Genomic DNA, 27,346 nt, shown 5'->3' with positions numbered 1-27,346 from the left:
TTCCTTGAATATCCTTTATTTTAATCCTTACTTAGACTCTGAGTATCAAAATTTAGCTTTGGCCAACATCATATTTTTATAGTTCCTAATTTTGTATCCATAGACTTAACTAATCATTTAGAAAGAAATTAACATCAAATGCATAAAGGGAAGCTTCGAATGATAACATTTCATTTAAAAAGCTATATTCGAATGAAGATATGGTCTGCATATAAGTCACGTGTGCTTATTTTCAGTTATGGCTGATATATAAGATGTTCACTGAGCTTTTACATGACATGGAATTACATCGTAATCTTGAAAATGAATTCCCTTAGAAACTGTGATCTTCATAATAGCACCATTTAAAGCATCATCTTCGATGAGTGTTATTAAGCCGTTGGCAATCATCGATGGGCTAAAAGTAAAAAAAACATTGGTGTTTTAAAACTAAAGATGAGGCATAATTATCACTTCATTTTGATTATTTTTGAATAATCTATTACTTTTAACATGTCATAGGAAAATGTATATCATGAAACTATTGCTACTTCCATTTTTATTTAATTAGGTATTAATTAAATCACATGATAAATTCAGTGGTAGATTTCCATGCCCAATCTTCTGTCATTTTGATGGGAAGGATTTATGAATTTATATTTATTACTTACATTGCGAAAATGACTATTTTCTCATCTTTATCCTATCAGTAGATCTTAGACTTATCAGAAATATTATTAGAGTAGAAATAGGAAGAAGTATAGCTAACATTTATTAAATGTCTATTATTTGTCTGTTGGCCATTTTAAGTACTTTATGTGTGTCAACTTGTTCGTGGACTTTCAAAAGTCCCCTAAGTTTATTTTAGTATTATCCCTATTTTACGCGTGAAAAAATTGAGTTTGACAAACAAGTGCATGGTCAGTGGTGGAGCCAGGGTTTGATCCCAGATGGTCTGGTTCCTTCAACATGACACCAATGAGTTCATACTGTGAAGCTCTTATTACTCTAACTCAGACATCGTTCACTAAACATGTGCGTTGATCAATTGTTTCTTATGTAAATCGTTGAAGCTGGGGAGCCATATGAAATTTCACAAAGCGTATATGTGAATACTGCTTGGAATTTGGCAGATAAGGTAACATTACTGCCATAGGTAACTAAACATCGCCTTTTAAAAAAAAATTCTGATTGACTCATGGACAGGGACAATAGACTAGTGGTTACCAGAGCGGAAGGAGGAGAGGGGAGGGGGGAGGTAGATGGTGTAAAGGGGGTCTAATATTTGGTAACAGAAAGAAATCTAACTATAGGAGGTGAACACGCAGTATAAATATAGATATGCCTTACTGTTAAAGTGTACAGCTGAAATTTATTGAATTTCGTTAACCGATGTCATCATAAAAAAATTTAAAAAGCATAAAAAAATAAAAAATATCTGATATGGCTGAAGGTATTAATGATACATTGTCTATATCTCAAAGCAAAATTCACAATGTTTAAACAAGCACATTCTATTCAGCAGCCCAGAAAAAGTATTTTCTTTCAGAGTTCACCAAAGCAAGACTTTGAAGCTTGCATTAGTTTCTCAAGTTGAAAGCCCTACTTTTCCCCTTTTTATTGCTTATGTCTAAATAGTACTTTGCTTTCTCATATAAAAAAAAAAAAATTTGGAATAGTTTTACTTACTCCAAAATCCCACAGTATTTCATCATATCCTTGATGTGGTCCTTATATTCTATATATTGTCCCATGTTCTCTTCTTTGTCAATGGATTCGAGGATGGGAGTATTAACAAAGCCTGGGCAAATGGCATTCATTCTCACACCACTGTTCATAAGATTAGCAGCCATCTGCCGATTGGAAGTAGAAGGTTGCAAATTTCAGTAGTTTCGTAAATGTGCAGCATAGGACAAACTGATAATTAAAGCTGTTTAAAAGACTTTTATGTGAAAAATACTAGTCAGATATCCTTCTAACTTTATAACATTGCCAATGTTAAGGTTGGCTGGTAGCAGAAAGTAAAAGAATATATATATAAAGTGCTGAATTAATTCTGAAAATCTCACCTAATTAATTTTTTAAGAAATTAATACTGCTGGGCAACCCCTGAAAATACTTATTATCTAAGCTGCTCTTATCTACTGAACTCTGCAGGAACTTGAAGGTAAGAAGCTGAGACTTAAAATTAATATCCCAAATTTTCTTTCCAAGATCGAGGTTGCATAACAGAAGATATCTGCCCAAAATATACCGTTGGTGAAAAGTTTTAGGACTTTGATTCTAAAGACACTCTTAACTATCTGGAAGACAATTTGAGTATTTTCAGACTAACGTTCTTTGGCTAAATTTTCAACCTACTGATTTTATTTGAACCATTTTAAAAACAAAATGTAGTTGATTATTTGAGGATTCTATTTGCTTACTTGCTAAAATTTATTTGTAACTCCCCCAGATCAATACTTATGGAGCTTTCGGGGTCATTTGTGGACAAGCACACTGAGAAATATAAGCTGCCAGACACAGATGCTGCCACTGAGGTCAAACAAAACAACGCTCTGTTTCCTTGTTTCGGCTTCTCTAACTATAAACAAGTGTCCTTTTCATGGAGTATTTAGTCCTTGTTTTTCTTATTTTGGGGCTTTCTGTTGGTGATTTTGCTATTTAAAAATGCTCCCTTCCCCCAAGCATAGTGCTGAAGTACTGTCTAGTTCCTAAGATGTGTCTTCTAGAGAAAATACATGGGTTAGATCAGCCTCACTCGAAAAGCGTAAGTGCCGTTGGCCATGAGTTCAATGTTAACACAATACATAATAAATGAGATATCATTAGACAGAAATCACATACAACTTTAAGTAGAAATTCACATATGTATTGACTGGCTGATCAAAATGTTGTGACCAGAGGCTTGCAGGAACTTAACCCTATATGTCTCCTAGGAGTAATGGTTCAGTATTTTCTAATTCTCTCAGTGTTTGCAAGTGATTTTATAGAACATAACTACCAGAAATAAGGAGAATTGACTTCACAAGTTGCCTATCTTGCGATTGTAAATATGAAATTTCTGGTCTTTAAGATTTATTTTGCTTTTTAATAGCTTTACGTGTGCATTCAGGTTGAATTAAAGATTAAGTCTTTACGAATTAAATAAGAATTTTCAATCAATTTAAATTAAGGTTGTAGAGCTGCTTATCTTTCTTTTTGATTGAACATTTACTGGTCACGCATCTGTTTTCTTCAGCCCTAGTATTCATTCGACTGTTACTATTTTTCTCTTCATTTGTCTCTGTCTCACCGAGACTAACCATTGCAGAGATCTCCCAATGTCCTTTACTCTTCTACACTTGTCCTCTCCAACACATTCCAAACAGCAGCCAGAAGGTCTTCTTAAAATGGAAATCTGATCTTGCCACTTCTGTGTTTTAAAAACCCATTGAGTAAAATCTAAGCTCATTACCAGGCCCCGTAAACCTTTCTTGGTCTGGCTCCTGCTTACATCTCTCGTTATTCTTCATCCTACTTTCCCGCTCAGCAAGCTCCACTTAAGCTATCTTCATTCCAGTTATTATGAAAAGGCAAGCATTCCCATTTCACACTATCACCGCATGCGGTCAATTAGGTCTAAAATATTTTTCTAAGCTCTGTACGCCCTTCATCCTAGGCTCCATGGAGACGATGTCCTCGACAACCAAGTAAATCCTGCCCCACGCCTCCAGCCCGCCCCCACGCTCTCTCGCTCATTTTAATAGCATCTTCAGTAAAGGGTAATGTCTGGAACATACTGCATATTCTGTGTAAGGAAGCCTGAATTTAATAATTTTTAGATTTGGAGTCAATTTTAATAATAACTATCTTTCCATTATTTAGCCTTAGGATATTTTTCAATAACATATCTGTGTTTAGAATCTACTTCACTTTAAAATTATCTGCTCTTTACTGGGTCTTTTATGTGATCTGAAGCTATTTTTTATAATAAAAATTGAAATATAATTTTTATAATAAAAATTGAAATATAATTTTATTTTTCTATCTTTAACCTAGATATATTGAATTCTGACTTCATTCTCCTCGACTTTATAGAACTCATGTCACACACACACACATACAGAAAGAGAAAAAGAGAGATTGTGGTTGTTATAACCTCACCGCTGCTGAGCGTGTGAATCCAACTACGCCATGCTTTGAAGCACAATAAACAGGCAGTTGTGCAGAAGGTATGAGCCCTGAAACAAACACAGAATTTAAACAATTTTATTAAAAAATAAGCAGACAAAACCCAATAATTGCTCTATAAGTGAATAATTTGTGTCTGTTCATTTCTAAATTATTCTAGCAAATACACTAAAATAATCACCAGATTACTTTGTAAACCCACTAGTCTCAGCATAGTTTTTCCTTCCATAATCTCTGTTATACTGTCTGGAATTTATGGTGGGCAAGTTATAGCCTGGGGATACAGACAAGAGTGGTAACTAAGTTTTTTTTTTTTTGGCTCCCTGACTTTCTGTCAAGAGAAGTCAATGTTATCTAAAACACAAAGAGAATCTAAATCTAGTAAGTTACCATCTAATTTTCAGTTTTTAAGTCAGAATTTTAAAAAGGATATATTTTACAATTTAAAAAGCTTCCAAATGGCTAAAGGAGTTTAAATTGCTTTAGTGGAATTTGGAAATTATTATTTGCCTTCATTTTAAATTAGTATGCATTTTCCTGTCACCAATTGCACTGAATGGTGACTCTAAGTGTTTAAGAAAATTAAAAGTTAACTTATTTTGATTTTGATCATAGTAGATGTCTAGACCTTCTCACTCTATTCTCCATCTGTTCAACAGTAAGCCTTTTAACTAGATCCGTTTCTATATTTTGATTTTTAACTAATTTCTTGAATTAACTCATTTCACATTTTTTTAATTTCTCTGAGTCAAGAAACAATGATCCTTGATTACTCTAATGTTATGAAAATCAAAAGTTATGCTAATAATACTCAATTATTCTGCCGAGGCACGCTCATCCCCACCCAGCTAAGCAGTCCCAGAACACCACCAATCAGTTGAGCGTGTTGTGCCAAAGTTCAGCAATAAACGTAGATCTTTGCCACTCCCTGGGTGCCTACCAGGTCTCAATTTATACAGAGTGCTCGCTCAAGAGCAGTTTAAATCCCTGAGAATGATAGTTCACAAATTGTGTGTCCACCCAATGATTGCTCAGTACTGTAACACATGGTTCTCGTTCTGTTTTTAGGTTAAGTAAAATTTGTAAGTGAATCAAGTTCAGGGTGTCAGTCAACAACAACATGATGTCTGCGCAGGGCACACAGTTGCTTTTAGGAGCTCGAAATAAGGAAAAAATGGGTGCACCAGTCGCTGTTTTGTCCTCTCCTTAAAGGTCTCTGAGACAAAGGCAGTGGTTGTAGGATGGCATTCATGGACTATGAGATATGCAGAGTGAATCCTCATCAGAGATAAGCTAGTTGACACAGTCAAGAAGAGCACAAGAATGAATTTGGAAGGAATTTTTGTTATGTATGTGGAGCTATTGACTTCTGAACCCATGTCACAGAAGTGAAATAAATCAAATACTGTCACGTTGCTTCTGTTTAAGAAGCAAGTACAAGACACATACTTCTCTTTAAAGATACAACTGGAAATGCAACGGGAACCTGAAAGAATTTGTGTGCATTTTAAAAGTGGCACTCGGTTTTATGGATCTTGGTGTGACATTCTAATCCCATTGTCACTGCTGTTCTGCAAAATGTTTACTCTTGCTTTCACTTTCTGACACTAGATCAAAGGCTGCATAATTAATTTCAGACATGCTGAAATCAAGCATCCTTTTTTCTTTTTTTTTTTAACAGCTTTATTGAGGTATAATTGTCATACAATAAACTATATATATTTAAAGTATATGGTTCGATACGTTTTGACCTATGTATAAACCCATGAAACAATGACCACAATCAGGATAACGAACAAATCCATCACCCTATGTTTTCTCATGTTCCTTTGTCATCCCTTCCTTTTGCCTGTCCCCTGCCCGTAAGCTACCACCGATCTGCTGTTTTGTGTCACAATAGATTAGTTTGCCTTTTCTAGAAGTTTATATAAACTCTTTTTGTCTGACTTCTTTCACTCAGGATAATTATTCATCCACGTTGTAGTATAACCAGCATCTCATTTCTTTTTCTTTCTTTCTTTTTTTTCCTGAATAGAATTCCACTGAAAGGTTAAACCATCAATTGTATGTACATTCACATGTACATACATCAATTGTATGTATGTGGCTTCTTCTCAGGTTGGGCTTTATTACAAATAAAAAGAATTCTATTTTTCAATTGTTTTATTTAGGCAAGTTAAAATTAATTTAGTTAGAGAGCTTTTATTTATCTCCATTACATGTAAATTTTAACTGTTGCTTCTTATGTTTCCAACAGGTAGGGTGGGTTAATGATTTGCAGTGCTGTCCACAGTTGCCAACTGACTTTGAATGTAAAGATTAACTATCTCTGCCTCAGTTTTCTGCTTTGAAAAGAGAGGCTACTTGGAAGAAGAAAAGCTCCTTTGTAAGGCTTTTTCTTTTTTTGACAATGATTTTAGTGATGGTGAAAATGTTTCAGAAATCCAACATTTTCAATTGGATCCCAAGACCCATTTTTCCTTCACAAGTATGTTATGATTGCTACTGTGGTGCAGCTTTGGTACATTTCTATTCTTTACCTTAAACCCAAAACACCAACATATAATGTTGTTTCTGTATGCTTCAAATAAAAAATGTGTTCCGAGGCTGATAATAAGCGCCAGCACTTAGAATTGTGCCGCGTGTGTGTGGTATGACTCTGGGAACACGATTCGTATGGTAGTTGGTATAAATGGTGCCCCTAATGTTCCTGCAGTTTATAACCTGAACAACTACAGGGCAACCCTCTCTGATAGAGGAGAATGACTAAGCAAAAGAGACAGAGAAGGAGGAACCAGTGGAAGTAGGAAGATAAGCTAAGCATCGTGTCCTAGAAATTAAAGATAAAAGTATTTTAAGAGACCTATCTTAATGGTCTTAATGGTCAATATTATCAAGTGCAGAATCGAATAAGAATCGCTCTCTTTGAAATAAGAACGTGAGTCAATATCACTCATCGAAAAACAGTATCTCTGTTGGTCTCACATCTTTCCCCAGCTACCACACCATTTCTCTTGACAACAAAAAGTATTCAGAAGAGTTGTTGTATTCTTCATCTCTAGTCTGCATCTCCCATTTGCTTCAAAACTCACTCTAATCATGCTTTCATATGGCCATTCCAGTTAAACAGTCTTAGGATGGTGGTCAATGATGAACATCTTGCTCAGGCTAAATCTCTTGTCTTCATCTTGCTTGACACCTTCCTCAGCAGCGACCAACATGGTTAATTCTGCTTGAAATAATAAGCCTTGAAATACTTGCCTCTAATAGTCACGCGTGTCCTTTTACCTCACACTCACCCACAGCACCTTCTCAAGTTCTTTGCTGGCTCTTCTCCCTTGACCAGACCCACGAATAGGCTGGAGAATCCCAGAGCTGTCCCTGGCCCTCTTCGCTTTTCTATGCACACTCTTTCCCTAGGTGCCCTCATCCACTTCTGTGGATGAAATTCATTCAATATTTCTCTCCTCTTTCCCCCATCCCTGTGGTTCTTAAATTTCAATTCTAGATCTCCAACTAGGATACCTAACTCGGTATCAAGGTCCAGTTTTCTTTCCTTTAGTGCGTGCTAATTCAAACAGTTTTATAAGAGTGGATTCATTTTAGAAATATGCGTTTGGTACCAATTAAGTGCCAAATAAAATGAAAACATGTTTTAAATATAGTCAATGGAAACATATAACACAAATGGGAGGACCACCATTTTACTAGAATGTAATTTCTCATAATATTTAACCATTTAAAAATGTCCTCTTAATTATAGCACAGTGGTTTTGGACTCTGGGTGCCAGACTGGCTGAGCTCAAATTCTGAACCCACCACAATGAGCTGTGTTATCTTTGGTGGGGTAACTGCTATGTGTTCCACAGTGTTTTTCTTTCATGAACTACAGGACTAACAATAACTACTGTGAGTCCTGAATGAGCTAATGTACATGAAATACTTAAAATAATGTCCAGAATATAATAAGCACTACTATTTTGCTATTATTTTTATAAAAATAGAAAGTTCAACAGTTTTTCCTTAAGATGAAACATTCTCAAAGTCTCGTTTCATTGACTTGTGCCTACTTATCTCCATTGTGCCTTTTTATGAAAATGTATCTTTTGCACAAAAAATGCCACAAATCTGGGTCAGAATCCTAACTTGGTTTGGTTTTTGAACCTTGGCAAACTGTGGACTGTTACTAACCCTAGTTCAAAAGGATTTATAGAAGTGCATTTATTTAGGATCTATATGTTTAGTACCTTTTAAGTACAAAGTATATTGAAGTAGCATTTAAAATACACTCTATTAAAATCTGTAAAACCAATGGGAGGACCCCTGGTGTAGGCGTAGGGTAGCACACTTCCTTGGTTGGACAGTCAGATCACCTGATCTAACTTCAGGGAAAATTTTTTTTTTTTTTTAGGTGAGGCAACCCTTGGTTGACCTCACAGATTGCAAAGACTTTGTCAGCTTACACTCTCTTCTTTTTTTATTTTTTTATTTTTTACACCTACAGCACCTGGTCTCCCTAGGTGGTCTCCCATCCAAGTACTAACCAGGCCCGACCTTGCTTAGCTTCCGAGATCAGATGAGATCCAGCTTGTTCAGGGTAGCATGGCCATAGACTCAGGGGAATTTTGTCAGTATAATGACTACAGGACTAATTAGTTGTAGGAATTAATTTGGGTTTTTAAAATCTTGCAAATTAATTTCCATATGCATAGGAACTTATTCTGTCTTCATGTTAAAGTATTTAAGAATAACAACAAAACAGGTCTGTGACAATGAGAAAGCAGTCTCTAAAGAAATGTCTTTTTGTTTAATGTTGTGAGGAATCTTTTATTGTGCTTAAAAATAAATACTTTAAATTAAAAAAAGAATAGATTTTTCAGCACTTATTCCAGGTCCAACATTGTGCAAGTTTACTTATAGAATTGCAAAATGGCTCTCTCCGAAATATAGCAAGTCTAATTAGTAACAGGGTTGTTTCCGTCATAACTATAGATTTAGAAAAAAACATTAGAGTGAGAAATTCTACCCACGAAACAGAGAAATATTTTCTATAATCATTCAGGGTAATAACATGAAATGGCTACCGACTGATAATTATATAAAAAAAATTAAATGCCTAAAAATTACATAGGTAATTATAGAACAAATAAGGGAGCCATTTAGAAAAATAAAACATAATTTTCATTTCCACATTAGTTCTTCCATCTTTAGTATTCTTTCTATCCATATTTACAAGAAATAACTTTAATCTCTACATCTCATAGAGGATACAGAGCTCAAAAAGATTTTGTGCAAAAAAACTGAAATCTGCTCAGATAAGGCAACAGTACTGAATCATCGAGCATATTTTCTTTTAAACAGATAGAAACCTTGTAAAACAGACTATACAGAAGTGCTAAGGAAATTCAACTTAGGAAAATAAATTGAGAAGCTAAGACAACTGATCTTTATCCGACAAACTTGAGCTCAGCAGCTGTGCCAAAAAGTAGGAATCTGAATCCCTCGCATTATCTTTACAGTCAAAAAAGAAACTGTCTACCCATCTTTCTGTTTTTAACTATCACTTCTCTAATATGAAGAAAAAAGGGGAACTACTGGGAATCTATTTATCTATGTTCATGAAGAAAGCTGACTGAAGTAACTGGCAGACTTCCCAATTTTTCCAAATAACAAAAAAGTTTATCCGATACTGCTCTTTCCTTCAGTCATACACAAGTCATACACAAGTCATAGTTTAAAGTGTGACATGACATAAAAAATGGCATAAGCTTTCATAAAATTACTGTACATCTATAATAAAAATCTTAGCAGAAAGGTAATTTTAGGAATTGATTTTGTTAATTCTCACAAACTTGTTTCTAGCCTTCCACCAAAATCCTCCTTCCCAAAGATTCAGTCACTGCCTTGCTGTGATCAAAGGAAACTGAGATGAGCTTCCTAGCACTGAAAGACTATCCCGAGGCAAACGGGAGGCCGGGAGGCCGGCTCCTCAAAGTGTGGTCCAAGGACCAGCATCAGAATTTCAGGACACATCTCTAGACCTACTGAGTCAGAATCTGCATCTGGACAAAGTCCCCAGGTAATATCTATTTTAAATTCTAGAAGACTATTCATTTTCTAATATTCTTTTCTCCCCCAAAGCTAGGAAATTCTAAATCTTTTACCCATTCCTCAAAAGGCCAACTTATAAATATTTAATCTTTCCTACTGATTCCTTCTAGTCTGTGTCTTCTTAATAATTTTAAGCCATAAGACAACAAAATGGACACCATGGAGAACTTTGCCAGTGCTAAAGAAGAAAGGTGGCTCACATATTCCTAACAGTTGGCAGCTGCCCAATTAAGATCCAGATAATATAGGTTCATCCATTCTATGACATACACTAAAATCATATAGCAAAATAAAATTGCTTTTATCACTATGGCTAATTCTCACCTCACTTTCTAAGTTATATAGCCTGTTTGAGATTAGTTGTTCAATTATAAATTGAAGATTATCAAATTGACTTCTATTGCAAGGACTTGTGGAAGTCAAATGTGATAACATGTGGCTGATAGTTTATCACAATGCCTGGAACTTGGCAGGTGCTAAGTAGGTTAGGCTTCCTTCTTTATATCAAGAATAGTGGCAGAGGTGGTACAAAGTAATTTTCTTACTTTGGGCCTGGATATGAAGGAAGTTATCAATATTTTTTGCCCGAAATTTCTGGTCTATTGTAACATTCCAATGCTCTTTAGGACATGGGAGTCCTAACACTTTGCAACTTAAGTGTTTAAGTGGTCTATGCCATGCTAACTATTTAGTTCTGTCATATTGATATGAGACACTGATAAGTATGTAAATAAAACTCAAGGTAGAAACTATACCTAATAATTTTTATATTCCCATTTCTTTTCTGTAAATGTTCAACATATGTTTGATTAACTTGAATTTGTTATTTAATGTGATAATTTTAGCACTTCTAAGCTAATCATATTATTTTAGATAAAACAGCTCCAGTACCTATGTCACTGGACTGATATTTAAAACATACTAAAAAAAATTCTATGATTTTCAAGTATTTTCTTGAGACTAATATTTTCAACTCAGAGTAAATAGGGCTCTCATGGGATCTCTCACAAAATGCTGCTGAGTGACTTGTCAACGGCACAGAGAATGCCCCAGTGGACACCAAGACCCGAGAAGCTGAGTATGGAGGCAGGTGGATGCAGGCCTGGTAGGAAGATTCCTTTTTCTGTGACTACTTCGTCCTTCCCACTGCAGCAACTAAGTACACTTGACTCTTTTGGGATGTTTTATGGGAGCACAGCTGTTTAATTATATGCATTAAACCAGCCTTCGCTCTTCTGTTATTCCTTCCAACTTTTTCTTTTTTTTTTAACAGTTAAAGACGAATGGGACAAAACGAGTGCAGGTTTATATATTATGTTTACAAACAAAAACTCATACAGAAGAGTCTATGTGCTTAAGACGATGAGAACAACTTCTGGGGCTTCAGGCTGGAGCACACCCTCCCCTCAGTGTGCTGAGGAATCACTCTCCACTTTAACTACTTCTCTGTTTGTTAAACTTATTAATTGCATTTGATACTCAGTCTGTGTCAGTGGCCATTACTCATTAACTTCTCTGCTCAAACCTATGTGTTAAGGTTTTACTATGATAGTGAAGGACTCCACCGAATCTATGCAAGAGATCACAAGGATAGACTCTGCTTGAGCTGAATGCAATCCTCAGCTATTTCTTTAATAGGGGGAGCAGTAGAGGAAAAACCAAGAAAAATCTGTGAGGAAGGAAAGTTTGGAAAACACAAGTAGCAAACATTAGGAAAAACTTTTCCTACAACTTTGCCAATTATACATCAATAAAGCTGGGGTGAGGGAGAATACTTTGACCCTGGAACTCAACCAACATGTTATGACTTCAAGGGTATAAAATCATTGATAACATTTCTGAAGAAAGTGTGAAGATGGAGAGGTCCGCATTTATCTTCTATGACTACAAAATCTTGAATTTTTGTCAAACTAAACTCATGGAAAAAATAGAAGCTTTTGGTGAGCAGATAAAATACAAGACAGTATGTTTAATACTCTTTCTGAAATGAAGGCATCTTGGTGATAAAGTCCTGGGTGGACAAAAATAGCAGTGGCTGTCCAGGTTGGTAGTGGCAACAGGTGACAGTGGCAACAGGTGACAGTGTAAATGCACTGGATATGGATACTGAGCATTTAGAAGGGAGGGCGCCTCAATCAAGTAGAAGGGACAAAGACAAACTATTTAACCATTATAAGCAGAGTCACCCTGCCTGTGAAGAGGACTATCAGAGGGAGAAACAGCTCAGAATGCTGTGATATTCATTAAACTGTAAGAGTACTAGATAGGTTATTTGAAACCAAAACAATCTTATCATCTAACTTACACCCACTAATTGTTTTTATCTGCATGATCAGAAAAAGATTCACACATGGCTCTAAGATAAGTAAGAAGAGAATTAACACCCAGGGCTCCGTAGTGTGATAAACCAAGCTCTTAGCCAAGAAAGCAGAGTGGATCTCTAATTGTAATCCTTAAATTGCTCTTCTCAATGGCGTGTTTTGACTTGTGACTTTGGTAAGCATCTCAAGTGTTTTCAGGGCTTTACTCTGTGTGTCAAATGGGGCAAAAGCTTAAGATTTCACTAGAAGTTTAGTAATGTTTAACATTAAAGCAGCACCCAGGAGGCCTGAGGATACTAGCATATTATACTGGCTTAATCAAGTTCTAGAAATCCAGTTTCTTCTACTTCACAGGCTAAGACAGACATGGATAGAGAGACAGATTAACAGACTCATAGATAGAAGAGGTAAATAATCTGGTGGTTAAGACATAAGTGGTCTTTTATTAGGCTGCCTGCACTGTGAATTCCAGCTCTACTGCTTCCTTGCTATGTAAACGTTGTGCCAAGATACTGAACCTCTCCTGCCCTCCTCACCTACAAAATGGAGATTCTAGAATCTACTTCACAGGGTAGTTGTGAGTTTTAAATTAGATAATGCATACATACACCGTGTTTAAAATAGTATCATGTAAACAGTGAGTGCTCATTGAAAGTTAATTATATATTTAAATCTTTTTATGGGATGAAAGGCAGTACTACATTACATTTCTCTATTCATGGTCTTTAGGGCAAGTAAGCCCCCTTTTATGGCACAGAATCTCTCCCAGAAAGTCCTAAATTGATCCAATCCCAAGGCCTTCCAGCCTTCCTTAGAAGAAATCATTGCCTCCAGTGATAGAGGGCAAGGGGCTCCCTGTATACTTAGTGTTCCCGATTCTCCAAGCTTTGCTCACTCTCTTAGCTTAGAAGAAAAGCCATGGAATTGTCTCTTGATCACTACTTCAGGTTCTTTTACATTTATATTTTTAATAAAATAATGAAAATATTTTTTGTCAATTCTCCAATCATTTACCTATTTTGTCTCTTGTGGTTTTATTTCAAAATCATGTAGATTTTAGCCTTGACTGTTTGTCTTTAGGGTTTCAGCCTCCCAGAATAAATTTTGGTCCTCTCTGGTGCTATTCATCTTAAATAATGCCCATGCTCTTGCCTTTTAATGTATCCTTAGAACTGAAATGTTATAATTTACAAGTGGATGTCATATTAGGCATAATAAGCAGATTATCCTCAAAAATTTTATAGAATTAGGTCTATAATAATTGGAAGGTTGCCTTTTTGTCTTTAAACACCCAGAAAATGATTCTATTTTTGAGGATTTCTAAAGAAGGAGCTTTCTAAGTCTCCACTGGTGGCAGGTTTATCGTGGTTTAAGGCCCATCTGACAATGATTTTCAGAGGAATGAGAAAAATGCTGAGAATCAGGCACTGGTGTAGTCACAGGTCCCTCCAAACCTCAATCCCCAGATATTACAGGAGCTGGGAGGTGGAAGACAAGGTGAGGGTGGGAGGTGGGGCACCTATTCTTAAATGACCACTCTAACTGAAACCAACTGGATAATTTAAGAAGAAAGTCTCACTATTTTTGGACATGAATTGTTTAGACTTGCTGTCACTATTGAGCAGACTTCTATAATTTCATAATATTCCTTGAACTATTCAAGAATCACTGATTTTTTTTTTCCCTAGCATTTTAAAAGTACAGCATCTGGCTAAGTTAACTCCAAAAGTTCCTGACAAAGGTTTATAGTTACTGCTGAGTAATGTGACATCAGTCGATATTAAATCATACCGACCTGAATAAAACCTTTTGGATTGCATAGTGTGGCAGAGATCGTTGGCTTTCCACTGAAATCCACTGTTTCCTTAGGAACACAGCTAGGCTATACATTTCTCAGACTCTCTCGTAGGTAGGTGAGCCATGAGATTAAATTCTACACTGGGACGTGAGTAGAAGTGAGGTCTACCATTACTGGGTAGGGATTTTAAAAGAGCAGCTCTGTTTCTTCGGGGTTCTTTTTCTCTTTCTATTGGAAAGAAGGATTCCACCAATGCCACAGTGACCTTGAAAAGTCCATGTTGAAGACAGTAAAGCTTCTGCCAACCTCATTTTCCAAATGACTCCATATGCCACTTTGACACAAGAATTACTTTGAGTTTAAAGCACTTAAAGAACAGCAAATGCAAGAAAGCCACTCCGACCTCTCCATTTTCTTCATGAAAGCAGGAGCTAAAACTAATGTGAAAGATGCCCTACCTCTACCAGGTAGAAAAAAACATTCTTATCACCAGAGATTGGAGTCAAGGCTGAGAGAAATCTATACAAACAGATCTGATTAAAATAAAATAACGCCTATCTTCCTTTAATCTCGCTGTACATTTAAGTTACTTTCCCACAATTGCTTCTCTTTATTCACCCTAGTTTACAAACACTTAGGCCTACCCACTTCTTTGAGTCTTTATTTTCCCCTCGAGGTGTTCCCACGTATATGTAACAGTCTGTATGCTTTTCTCCTGTCAGCCTATCTCATGCCAACTTAATCCTCAGGCCCAGTCAGAGACCCTGAGAGAGTAAAGGTAAAGTCTAGCTGTCCCCATAGCATATCCCAACTACTATATCTGCCTTCTTTTAAAATTACACATTATTAAAAAAATAATAATAATAAATAAAAATAAAAATAAAAATAAAATTACATGCTTTTACTAAAATCACATGGGAGTAGAGATACTTGAATTTCATTTTGTACTTTTCACTTTGTCAAAGGTGCTTTCACATGTGTTACTGCTTTGGACTCTCACAGCAACCTTTGAAAAACAGTAACTCTGAAAACATACATAAATTTTTTAAAAATAGTATTGCAGTAAGATAACAAGTCACAATTTAAAATAATAGAAATAAATGTGATTCAAACTTTTAATATTATGAGATAGAAAATTCTATAGAGCCATTAGAAAAACATAAAAATTAAAGTTTCAATTTAAAAGTTGAGTTGATGATAAATCGACTCTAAAGGTTTACTTTTGTGGCCAAAATTACTAAGAAGAAATCATTATTAACATAATTAGTGCTCTTACCTGCCATAGACGACATATTGATAACGATGCCACCTTCACCTCCATTTTGCTTACTCATGTAATCCAGACCCAGGTAGGTTCCACTGATAACAGACACCTAATCCAGAGGCATAAACGGGAAAAGTAACACAGCCATTAGACTTTGTCATATAATCACACACTGATGTTTTTATTTCTAGCCCAGATACTTAGAGAGATTTCTGCAAATATTAGGCCTATAAAAGGATCTTAAGTGGTTCTTTATTTTTATTTTTTTAAGCTAGTCATTGGACCTAGATTCTCTTTTGTTTGTCTAAAATTGTGGAGTTTATCACATTTCTGCAAAACTTTAATTCATTTAGTTGCCCGATCGAGATTTTTTTTTTGATAAAGATGGTATCCCAGTGGTGTTTTGTGAACTTTAACTCAATTTTCAGCATCTTCAAGAATTTGATATACTCCTTTTCTTTTCTAAATATTGGATTGAAAACTTATTTACCCTTTTTAGAAGCACATGGTTCCCATGTCTGGGGAATCCACATTTATCTGCTCTGCTCTTGTTGAATTCTCTATGATCTTTCAATGCATAGTAGTGGAACCCCTTAATTTCCTACACAGTTTTTACTTGCTTTTTTTCCCCCTAATAAAAATTCTATTTTGCATTTACATCTACATCTTCACCATGTAATACAGAGGAAAGTGATCCCCCAGCTTTATTATAGACACTTATTATTCTAATTCAGTCATGGAAATTCCATTCTCCTGCCAGTGACTGGTCCAGCATGTGACCCATTTCTGGACAATGAGACTTAAGGAGCAGCTAGCTAGGGGTGGGGTCTGGGTTGGGAGGGGTGCTGGAAGAGCAAGCTGATGAAAAAATTTTCATTACTCTTAGGAAAACCAGAAAGAAATCATTACACGACTCCTTTTTCATCGCTTTGTATGGATGCAGTGGCTGGAGCAAACTGATATAGCATCCTTACGATGAAGCCAGCATGGAAGATGGCAGGTGGGAGAGATGAAAAAGGACTGAGTCCTGATGATATCACTGAGCCGTAGTATCAAGCAGTCCTCACACAGCGGTCCTGTTGTGTGAGTTCACGTCATCGTCTCACCCAGTTTGAGTGGAAGATTTGCTGTTACTTGGACACATGGTCTTTGGTAATGTCTGTCACTTAATTTTGTTCATCACTGCTTGCGACTCTCCTTTTGATGATTTACTATGTTTCACTATTCATCTCCATATGTAGCCACCTTTTCTGTTTTATTTTGACATTAAAGAATTTACCACCGCCCAAAACAACGTGTGATATAAAATTTATATTTGAAACCCTGTTTTTCCCTTTTAGATTTAAGAACTCCTTTCCCTTCCAACTCAGACTTCTAAGCGTGCAAATCTTCTTTTGACATCTTAATACCTACTTTTTTCATTCTTTACAATATTGCAAAGAAAACGAAACAATAGATAGTGAGTGTGGAACTGAGAGCACCTATTAGTGTTTACCTTCTTTTTATTTTAAAAAGTCCTTTGGAAATTTTCTTGACAGGTGTTCAGAGTTGCCTCTCTACCTAACAGGAATTCTGGAACGAAGAAGTAAATTGAAGATTCTATTCACTTAAGCCATGTGTCAGTTTGATATTAAGTAGGCTTAGGGAGAATGAGTAAAATCTCTACATGATTCCCCTTAAAATAGAAACACAAAACATTAATGGTTCATATAAGTAAAAAAAATATAGATGGCTGAAATTATTGAAGTCAGTGAGATGCTGTTAGTTTCTGCCCAGATCTCCAGCATGTCCGAACAGAATTTCTATTTACACATATTGGCGCTATGCTTTTATTCTCAGGTATTTACAGTTTTGCTGACACCCCACATTTGTGTTTTCAACATCTACAAGATGCAGCTAGATAGAAAGTTTGGGAATGTGTAAGCTTAATTTTTAATTTTTTTTTTAAAGCAAAATTTATTTCCAGGTCTTTTCACTAAAGCATTCCAGAACTTAAAACTACTCTCATAAATTCCCCTATACTGGTAATAATTCCCCAGTAATAAAGATAAATGGACAAATGGTAAGAGCTTACTTGTTTAACTCTTCTTATCAGACATCATGTCTCACTACAACATTTTTACATACATATGGATGTATGTTCCTACGACATATAATTGTGTGTGTGTGTGTGTGTGTGTGTGTGTGTGTGTGTGTGTGTGTGTTTGCTGCAGAGATTTTCTAATCTGGCATTTCCCTTATCTCCCTCTACTCTGGGGTTCCTTTTAATTTTTTTATGATTCTCATGCCACACTAACTTTTTTTAAAATTCTGTCACTTAAATCATGAAACTTTGCCTTTTAGTTTCTTGTCTTTTCTCCAACCAAGTTCTCAAGGAATATGCTAATAAACATGACCATTTTCTTTTCCAAAATCCTTTTACCTCTTTCATTTTTTATGTTCAGTCTTTTTCCATTTATGCTTGTTTAGAGGATAAATATTGTCTTCGCCCTTGCAGAAGCCACTTATAATCTAGCAAATTCTGCCTAACTACAATAGTTCAACTGGATCTTTAGATACGATAGAGTAACAATAACAAAAAATAGTCACTAATTTAATTTGTAATCAACATCTTGGGAGCCAAGAAAAGGGAGCACATGTGACAATAATGTTTCTATTCATTTCTTCAACTCTTCATTTAGAAGTACAGTAGGGTAGAGAAACCAACCTCATACAGAAACGAGATCATGCGAATGAAGAAAATGTAGGTTTTTATACTCAGGACGAGAAATGCAATCTATTGAGTGAATACTAGGTAGTAACGATTTTCTGGAAGCGTCATACAAATTATGGTTTATTTAAGCTTAACTATTGTTAGAGGTTATCTTCATCTTTTCACAAACAGAGAAATTCAAGATCAGAGAAATATAATAAAAGTTCATGAATTCTAAATTCAGGACTAAAATCTAGTTTTGACTAATTCTAAATGCATACCTTTCCAAATTCAAATCTTCAGTCATCTCTTGGATTTCTGAGGGGAAAAATCACCACCAATAGCCATCTACTTATTTATTTATTTATCTATCTATTTATTTATTTATTTATTTATTTATTTATTTATTTATTTATTTATTAAGTTTACTAAGACATTCTATATATGTTAATTATACGTTCAAATTAGATTATAAATGCTACTTGGGTGGGGATGAATTATTTAGGTTTATTAAAGCTTCAAAATGTAAAATAAGTACATTACAAAATGTCCTTATCAATAGTTGAAGTTCAATCTACCTCTGCCCAGTTGCCAGAGTAACCTTTGATAGTTCTACAAAGACTTCTTTCTAAGCATTCCTAGTGAGCTCTGAGCAGCTACCACAAAGGTCACTGGGTTGGTTTCAGATTAAAGAGGAAGTACAGAATGACTTAATGCAAACAAAAGACTGGGAAGAGGTTTACAATCTCTTGTGTGGGAGGAGTGGTAAGACTGAAGAATAAGGAAGAGATAAGTTTGGTAAAAAATAAAAGGAGAAGGACAGATAATAATGTTTGACAATACTGATGTATTAGGAAATCATCTAAATATTGTATTAAAACACAAAATTGAATATCCATGTATGTAAAATATCATAGAATGTCAGTTTATTCATCCAATAAATTTTAACTGAACATCTACTCTGTACACACAACAATAATTTTCTGCCTTGAAAGAGCTTATAGCATACTACTATAAATTACACATGTATAAAAATAATTCAAAAAAAAATAATTCCAATAAAATTTTAAAACTGATACATCCTGTAAGAATGGTATAACTATGTTGTTTGAGATTTCGGAAGAGGAAGAGATATGTAATGAGGTCCTTTAACTAAGTGACTACTTTCTGACATAGACAGGAACATGAAAACATGTGCCAAAGAACACACAGAATTGTATGAGGAGGCCAATTACATTCAGAGTGGAGTCTAAAAAAAAATATTATATAAACCATACACAAATATTTGCAATATACATATAGAGATAATCAAGTTGGAAAGACAATGATTGGCCATACTCTAATCTACTCTGGCAATGGACGTCCTAGGCAAGAGGGGAAGTAACATGTTTTTAAGTTACAAACATGGGTAGCAAAGGTTAAATCTTGTTCTATGTAAAATTAAGTAAATGTCATCAGTCCCTGGAGTTAATTAAGCTAAGGAGTCGCCTATGTCAGCAGAGTCCAAATTAAAATAAGAGCCAGCTAAATTTCAATGAGGAGGGGTCCACGAGAGTGAATTGTAACCAAAGGGATCAAATAAAATTCCCCTGGTCTTTCAGAATTTTCTATGTTCAGATAATGTAGGAACTTCCCAGCTTGGAACAGGTGTTTATTCGCCTGGGCTACATTCAGACAAACATGTTCTCTTAGTTGGATGAAGACAGATAATTTGAATCCTATTACCTTTGTGATAATGTTTCACAATTCACTATTTGCTTGTTCCTTATAGTAACTCTAATTATTGCACACTGTTTTCTGACATCTGATTTCTCAGAGGAAAGACCCGGTAGGTATCCATTATGAGTGCACTGGATAGAGAAACTTTATATGCTAGTGACCTTTATCTATAAATATAACCTTTAACTGTAGCTATGTATTACTGATGAAACTATTAAAAATATCAGTAGTGATGCTAAAGAGAGAAAGTTGCCGCACGATTTGTGCTTTTTCACTAGGATAGACTGACTTTAAAAAGTCCTGTCGCTATGTGATTTTAGGGAGTGGAATAAGTTTATAAAAGCATTCTTAAAAATTTCTGAAGCTCCCAGTTGGTTGTATATTCATTTTTTATTTTATTTGGCAATGAAAATATGTAATGAAACATGGTTCACAATGAGTCTGGGTGACCACCAAAGATTAAATATATAATATGCACAGTTTTTTGTACTAGCAGAAGAAAATTAAAGCTATCTAATGGAATTTAAGGAACAGAAAAATAACAAAAACAAAAAGAAAAACAGTAAATATAAAACATGAAGTGGGAGAAATAAATCCTAATGGAAGAGTGAAAATAAATATAAGTGGCTTAAATTCACAAATATAAAAAGCAAATGTCCCCAGATGTGATTTTAAAAAATAAGATCTTATCCTATACTGTCAGCAAGAGAAAAATTTAACATAAAAGATTATTTACATTTTCAAAATAACCTAATAGAAAAATATATCCTAGGTAAACATGAACCAAGAGAAAACACAGGTATTGATTTTATATATGGAAATACAGAATGAATCAAAACATCATGGGTTGCAAATGGGGATACAACTTAAAAAAATCAAAGATCAGTAAATTATAATCAGCAGCAGTTTGTGCTCCAAACATTACTGGTTTATAATAGAGTCCAAACTGACAGACTTACTGAAATGGTAGGCAAATTAACACTTGTCATTTGAGATATGATCACATTCTGTTCAAAAACTGATGGATTAAGGAGATAAAAGTCCGCAAAGGAAAAGTCAAACTTAATAGGAATATTATTAAAAAAAAAAAGAAGCTACTCTTATTTATAATAGAGATACAAATATAAAATTAAATTAGGTATAACTAAGCAAATTCAATGGTGTATTAAACATTGATATACCATGGTAAAGTATGTTTAGCCAAGAAAAGTAAGTATGGTTCACAGTTGGAAAATATTTCATTTTATTTCACGTACATTACTAGCCTAAGTAGAAGAAAATTATAGAACTGTCTTTTTTTTAAATGCCAGTTAATTTTTAAAATTTTTTTATACTATGTATACATAATTTTTTTTAACATTTTATTTTTTTATTTTCCCCCTCTCCCCTCCCTCCTCCCTAGAACTGTCTTAACTCAGGCAAAGCAGCTGTCAGCTTTCCTCTACACACACACACACACACACACACACACACACACACACACACACACCCCTCAGAAAGACTGTGAGGGAAACTTATCGAATAGATTTTAAAGTTATCTTGAAACATACTGATATCCAGGAACACTTGAGACAAGTTTTGAAAAGAACCACAAGCAGGGTATGTGTACTAAAATAGTACTTTTTGTTTTCAGTTAAGGGATTTTAGGCATCTATCAAGTTTGAGGGCAACTTTGTACCTTTATGAAAATGGTGCTTACAGATTCAGCTCTTTTGTGAGCTAGTATACTTTTCATTACTCCCATCAATTTATTATACTCCTGGGAATATCAATTCAAGTCAAACATTTATTGACTAAGCACTATCTTCAAGATATTATGCTTATAACCGAGAGGGGAACAAGAATGAACATAACACAGTTCTTGCTTTTAAGGAGTTTATAATCTCCTAGGAGGATATCATGAAGTAAAGGGCCACTTCCTATATGTTTATTCACACACAGTGGTCCCTCTGTACTTCACCCATGCCTGCTTTCCAAGTGAGAATGATCTCATCCAGGAAAGGGTGACCCTATGCACAGCTCAACTGGGACATTTTGCTTCAGCCAAGGTTTGGGTTTTACTAAACTGCAATATCTTATGTCAAGTGTATTTATAAAATGGAACAGCCAAGAGACTTGTGATAAAATGGATAAAATGGAAATTTTATTTTCTAATTCTATATTTTATAATTTAAGTAAGAGCTAAACAGTCATCAAACATTGTGGAAATGACACACACACACACATACACACATGTGTATACAAACATATGCACCGATTTTCAAGATAAAAAGCTTAATCATTACAAAGTCCAAAAGTCATTGTAGCCTTGTTTCTTGTTATATTCCTGGAATTAAATTAAGATTTATTTTTTAAATAAATAAGTTAAGACGGGGTTGGCAAATGTTTTTTCGGTAGGCAGGATGGTAAATATTTCATGCATTGCACATCATAGGGTCTTTGTCACAATTATTCAGTTTTGCTGTTGTAGCATGAAAGTAGCCAGAGACAATGTTTAAATGAATGACTACAGTTGTTATCTTTTTTTTCAATCATTGAAAAATCTAAAACCTACTTTTAGCTTGTTGGTGGCAGGCTTGTTTGGCCTGTGGGACATAGGTTGCCAACTCCTAAGTTATGTAATAAACTATGTTCTTTTTCATATTTCCTTTTAATATTTTAAGACAGATTTATTTTCATAATTAAAAGTCTCAAAGTTCTTCCTATTTGTAAAAGGAAATGCTTTTTTTCTAGTTTTCTGTAACTTCTCTTTTTCTATGTCATTGTATTGTTTCCATGAATATAAGAACAGTTTTTCCTTTAAAAAACATCACATTATTAAAGAATTTTAGGCCATGAACTAATTTGATAGCTTACCAAATTAATTTGCAGCGTTTTTTCCCAGTTTTTCTCATTATTCACTCCAGCATTATTGACCAATATGTCCAGTCTTCCAAAGTAGTCTACAGCTTTTCTGAAAGTGCCTTAATTAAAAAAAGAGACATTATAGATATATCATTACTCTTCATATATACGTTTAAATCATATCCCATGCCATGAAATAAATTTTCATTTATTCATTCTGATAGTGAAAATTACACTCTTAGACAATGACTTAATGACTTGCTCCTCAAAGCATGGTGTGTGGCAATCAGCGTTACCTGGGAACTTGTTACAAAGGCAGAATCTGTGGCCAACGCAGACCTTCTGAACCAGAATCTCAACTTCAGTAATATCCGTAGATGATTTGTATGCACGTTAAAGCTCTACAAGCAGTAATTTAATGGAATAAATTTTAAAGAACTGTACCTCCTAAGCTAAGAGTTCTTGGAAGTCAGTTGGGCACCCAGCATCTCTCTGTCCCTAAGAATTATCGAAGTTCTGTGACTTAGACTATGACAAATATCCTCTTTTTAATATCATATTATCCTCATAAAGCATCGTATTAAACACAAGTCCTCTTGGGTATTCAGAGCTATTATGATCATTTCAGGGAGTTCTGATATCCTAGTAAGTAAAATCAATTTTTTATTTAGTTGATTTGATTTGATTACTGTAACTTCAATAAAAGTTACTATTGCATTCTTTCTTCTGTCTCACTATTACTACTTTGTATTACTATTTCTTAGAAAAACTATGTTCGACCAAGGAAGTTTGCATACGTTCTATGCAAAAGTCACTCCTTCCATTGCCCAACCACAAATCCAGCCCTTGGAAATCCTCCTAAGCCAATTCCTACTAGGCTTTACTACGTTTACATTGAAAAACACACTATTTCTCAAAGTTGACTTTTACATGGTTTTACTGATTGAAACTGTTTCCGTGGGCCTTTACCATTGGTTCTAGTTTTATCACTTTAGACTACAGATAACAATAGTGGTTGCTCTTTCAAATGACCGATATGTGTTCTCCGGCCTTGGGACCAACATGCGAGTTCCCTGAAAAAAGTATATCTGCACAAACTTTACTTTGATTCAAATAAAATTACAGAATTATTAACAACAACCGGACATATCGAGAAGGGCATGGATTAATCAATTTCCAAATAGATAAATTATTAAGCAAGTTGTCAAAAATAGTGCCAAGATTTTTTAATACATGTCCTTTATGGTGCCCTTTACCATACCGGAATGGAAAACAACAAAATAAAAACTATTTAATTTTCCATGGGATTTTTAAAATGAAGATCTCACATTGATTCCAGAAAAGGTCCTCCAGTAGAAAACACCTAAGGAATACCATTTTCTTTTCTTTTTTTTTTCCATCCTAAGAATGTTCTACTCTTCAGAACACCACATCTATCTTATAGGAAATTAGGTTGTAAATATGTGGGTTTAATTGCTTCTTTAATTTTCTTTCCTCATTTTGGTCTCCACTGCATTGCTGATATTCTTCCCTTATCAATGTATAATACACCATCTTCTTTCTGACATACCACTGAATTCTAGGCCCTTACAATCCAGCTCTTGCTGACATTTATATGCTGTGGTAATCTTTATAATTTACCTAAACTCTGTGTTGCTTTTTTTTTTTTATTTGAAAAATGAGTTATGTCTTGGTCATCTCCAAGAACATTTTCACCTCTATATTTTTATGATTTCAATGAAGTCTCCCTTGGCCATGGTCTAAATTGCTTGGTCAAAAGTTATAGGCAGCATTAAATCCTGAAATTGTAAGAGTCAATGCCACATTTTCCTTAAGTGCAAATAAGTGCTGATGTCCAGGCAGCATGTGAGTTTCTCATGACCACACACATTCTCCTGGTCACTCATTATGTGTCTGAGTTTCTTTCTCCACAGTTGTTTATCCTTAAGGAATGTGTCTACAGCCAAGGTATTAATTTTAAATACAGAAAAGCAAAACAATGAATGTGAAATGTCACATGTGGAACTACATAAAATCAGACAGAAATAGCTTCCAGATGATCTATACTGTTTCTTATTCCAACAGCATGGATGTTTAAGATCTGACTCCAAAATATGTGCAATCAATGAACTTTATCCTCTGGCAAAATATGTTCCACCAGCGCAGTGTCTACAGATCTCTCCTACTCGTGCTTATAATCCATATCATAGCTCTGTATTAGCGTTTCCAGATTCTAATTACATATCTTCTTTTAAAACAATTTTCCTTAACTGTAGGGGGACTCTCCGTTCGAACATGCCACTCCATTTTCAGTCTCTTACAGAATATCCCAACATTTTCAAAGAAAGTCACATTTCAGTGTTCCTTTAAGACCAGGAGTACCAGAGCGACTTTTATGGAAGTTTTTCTGTTCCCTTGATTAAAGATGTGCCTAACAACTACTAAGTCTTTCAATACAACTTCATTAGCTACAAATATTTTATTCTTCTATTTTTCCTAGAAAAAAATGAATTTTTTCATGTAAATCTATTGGGCCTCTCTATATGACCAAATCTGTTTATTGTCTACACCAATATTGTCCCTGATATTTCACAAGTAGATTGTTCTATTTTAAGTGAGTAGACGGAAACAGGAAAGCATTGAGGAAAGTCTGATGGAAACTTTTCCTCTGCCATTCTAACACTGCAGTACAGCTACTATTATTTTTAAAGTACCCTCTCATAGGGGAAAAACCAAAGAACATCTGATTTAAAGCACCTAGCATGTCCGTGATGATATTCCTTAATCCTGCATTCTAGTACATTTAAAAGAGAAACACTGCCACATTTAATTGTCACTGGACTCTGTGTCATCCAGCTTTCTGGGAGAAGTTGTTTGCCACAGTCCCTTAACCTACACTGAACTCTCCAAGTTCCATCTGCAATTTCGATGATTTAATAATTACTGTAGCAGCACTGTCTTTGAATACACAAAGGAATTTTGATTACATTATGTGCTGCCAAATGACTAAAATAAAAGAATTTCTCAAGCTGACTTGGGTTTTCCCCCATTCGTTTTTATGGCTATTGGGATGTCAGCAGGAAACATAACACTCTGAGCTATCCCTTGTAGCTTGGAAGGAGCTGCTCTCCAGGAGGAGGCCAAGCTGTCTGCCCCAGGGCTGGTTCTCTGGCCCAGGGCTGCCTTCAGGTTGTTGCTTGTTCAAGGCTGTTGCGTTGATGGCTTGATCTCCCTCTCTTACCTCTCAGTTGGTCCTGGTCAGCCACATCGCACTGGATAAATAGAGTCTTCTGAGATTCGAACTGCTCATCCAGGGCAGCTTTACACTTCATACCTGCTTCAAGATTCCAATCTACCAGCGCTACCTACAGAAAGAGGACAGGAGCCCAGGTACTGCGCAGCTCGTGAAACACACACACAGTAAATAAAACAGCAAGATGCTCCTTTTCGGGATCTGACATTCTGCAACTAAAGTTGGGTTTCTCTCCCAGCCGCTTTCGAGGTCTGCTCGAGACCATCGGCCTCACCAGCTTTTCGAAGTAGCAAGGTGGGCGCTTGAGATGCAACCTCCCTATCTCCCAGGGAGCCCCTCGGCTTGTTGTGGGAAGTGGGGGGCGAGTCTCGGAGTGAGCAGACAAGTTTCTGCGGCACGGTGCCGCTCTTACCTTGGCGCCTTTGTGCAGCAGCGCCTCTGCAATGGCTCTGCCGATGCCCTGCGCCGCGCCGGTCACCAGCGCCACTTTGCCGTTCACGTGCATGGTGTGGCCGCTGCTCGGGCAGTGGGCGAGTTCCGCGTCTCCGCGCCGCCGCGGCTTTTATGGTCCCGGCGCGCGCGTGCACCCCCGCCCGGCGGTCTGCTGCGAGTGGGCGGGGATGAAGCTGTCAAGCCAACGCCGGGGGACCCTGGACTGTGTCACCTAGCCCCGAGCGCTCGCAAGCACCAAGCTGCGCGGTTTGCCTTCCTGACTCAAAGCCGATCTCTGGTCACCGCCTCCCCCGAAGCTTTGGCTGCGTTACCGGCGCTGAGCAGACAAGAGAAGCAGAAATGTTATTTCTAAAAAAGATTGCCCTTCAGTGTGCTGGAGACCACCCCATAAAAGGAAGGCAGAGGAGAGGCTTGAAAGCTTGGTTTCCACCTCCTGCTCCCAGGTCCTCCGCTGCCTCGCACCCCTCCCCCCACCCCAACAAAAGCAAAAACAAAAACAAACGAAGCAACATTATAGGGATGTTGCTCTTTTACATCAGTAGTTGTCTCAATAACAGTAGTTGTCTCAATAACAGTAGTTGTCTCAATCTACTGTTATTGTCCGAATTCCAATCTCACGGCCACTGAGGTGGGGAAGGAGGCAGAGGCAACTAACACGACTGTTTTTTGATCGTTTGTGTGTTTATTTTTTTCACTTTGTTGTGTTTTTGACAAACTTCTACAGATTTTGGAGATGAGA

General features: G+C 35.9%; 1 protein-coding gene and 1 pseudogene across 1 annotated transcript; both read right to left on the bottom strand.

Moving 5' to 3' along the window:
• Positions 1–26,895, bottom strand: HPGD (15-hydroxyprostaglandin dehydrogenase). Its single transcript, XM_039876084.1, has 7 exons — positions 26,567–26,895; positions 26,143–26,266; positions 22,914–23,020; positions 15,659–15,755; positions 4,126–4,202; positions 1,669–1,832; positions 1–397 (listed from the first exon to the last, which is right to left on the bottom strand). Exons 1-7 carry the CDS (start codon positions 26,657–26,659, stop codon positions 259–261), a joined length of 801 nt encoding a protein of 266 aa, XP_039732018.1. The 5' UTR covers positions 26,660–26,895; the 3' UTR covers positions 1–258.
• LOC120613574 (uncharacterized) lies at positions 8,648–8,766 on the bottom strand (annotated as a pseudogene).
• Positions 26,896–27,346: the final 451 nt, after the last annotated feature.

The sequence above is a fragment of the Pteropus medius genome, unplaced genomic scaffold (assembly GCF_902729225.1).
Source record: "Pteropus medius unplaced genomic scaffold, Ma_sr-lr_union100, whole genome shotgun sequence".
NCBI classification, from domain to species: domain Eukaryota; kingdom Metazoa; phylum Chordata; class Mammalia; order Chiroptera; family Pteropodidae; genus Pteropus; species Pteropus medius.
The sequence above is the reverse complement of the archived record's forward strand: the minus strand, read 5'-3'. Positions and strand labels throughout refer to the sequence as shown.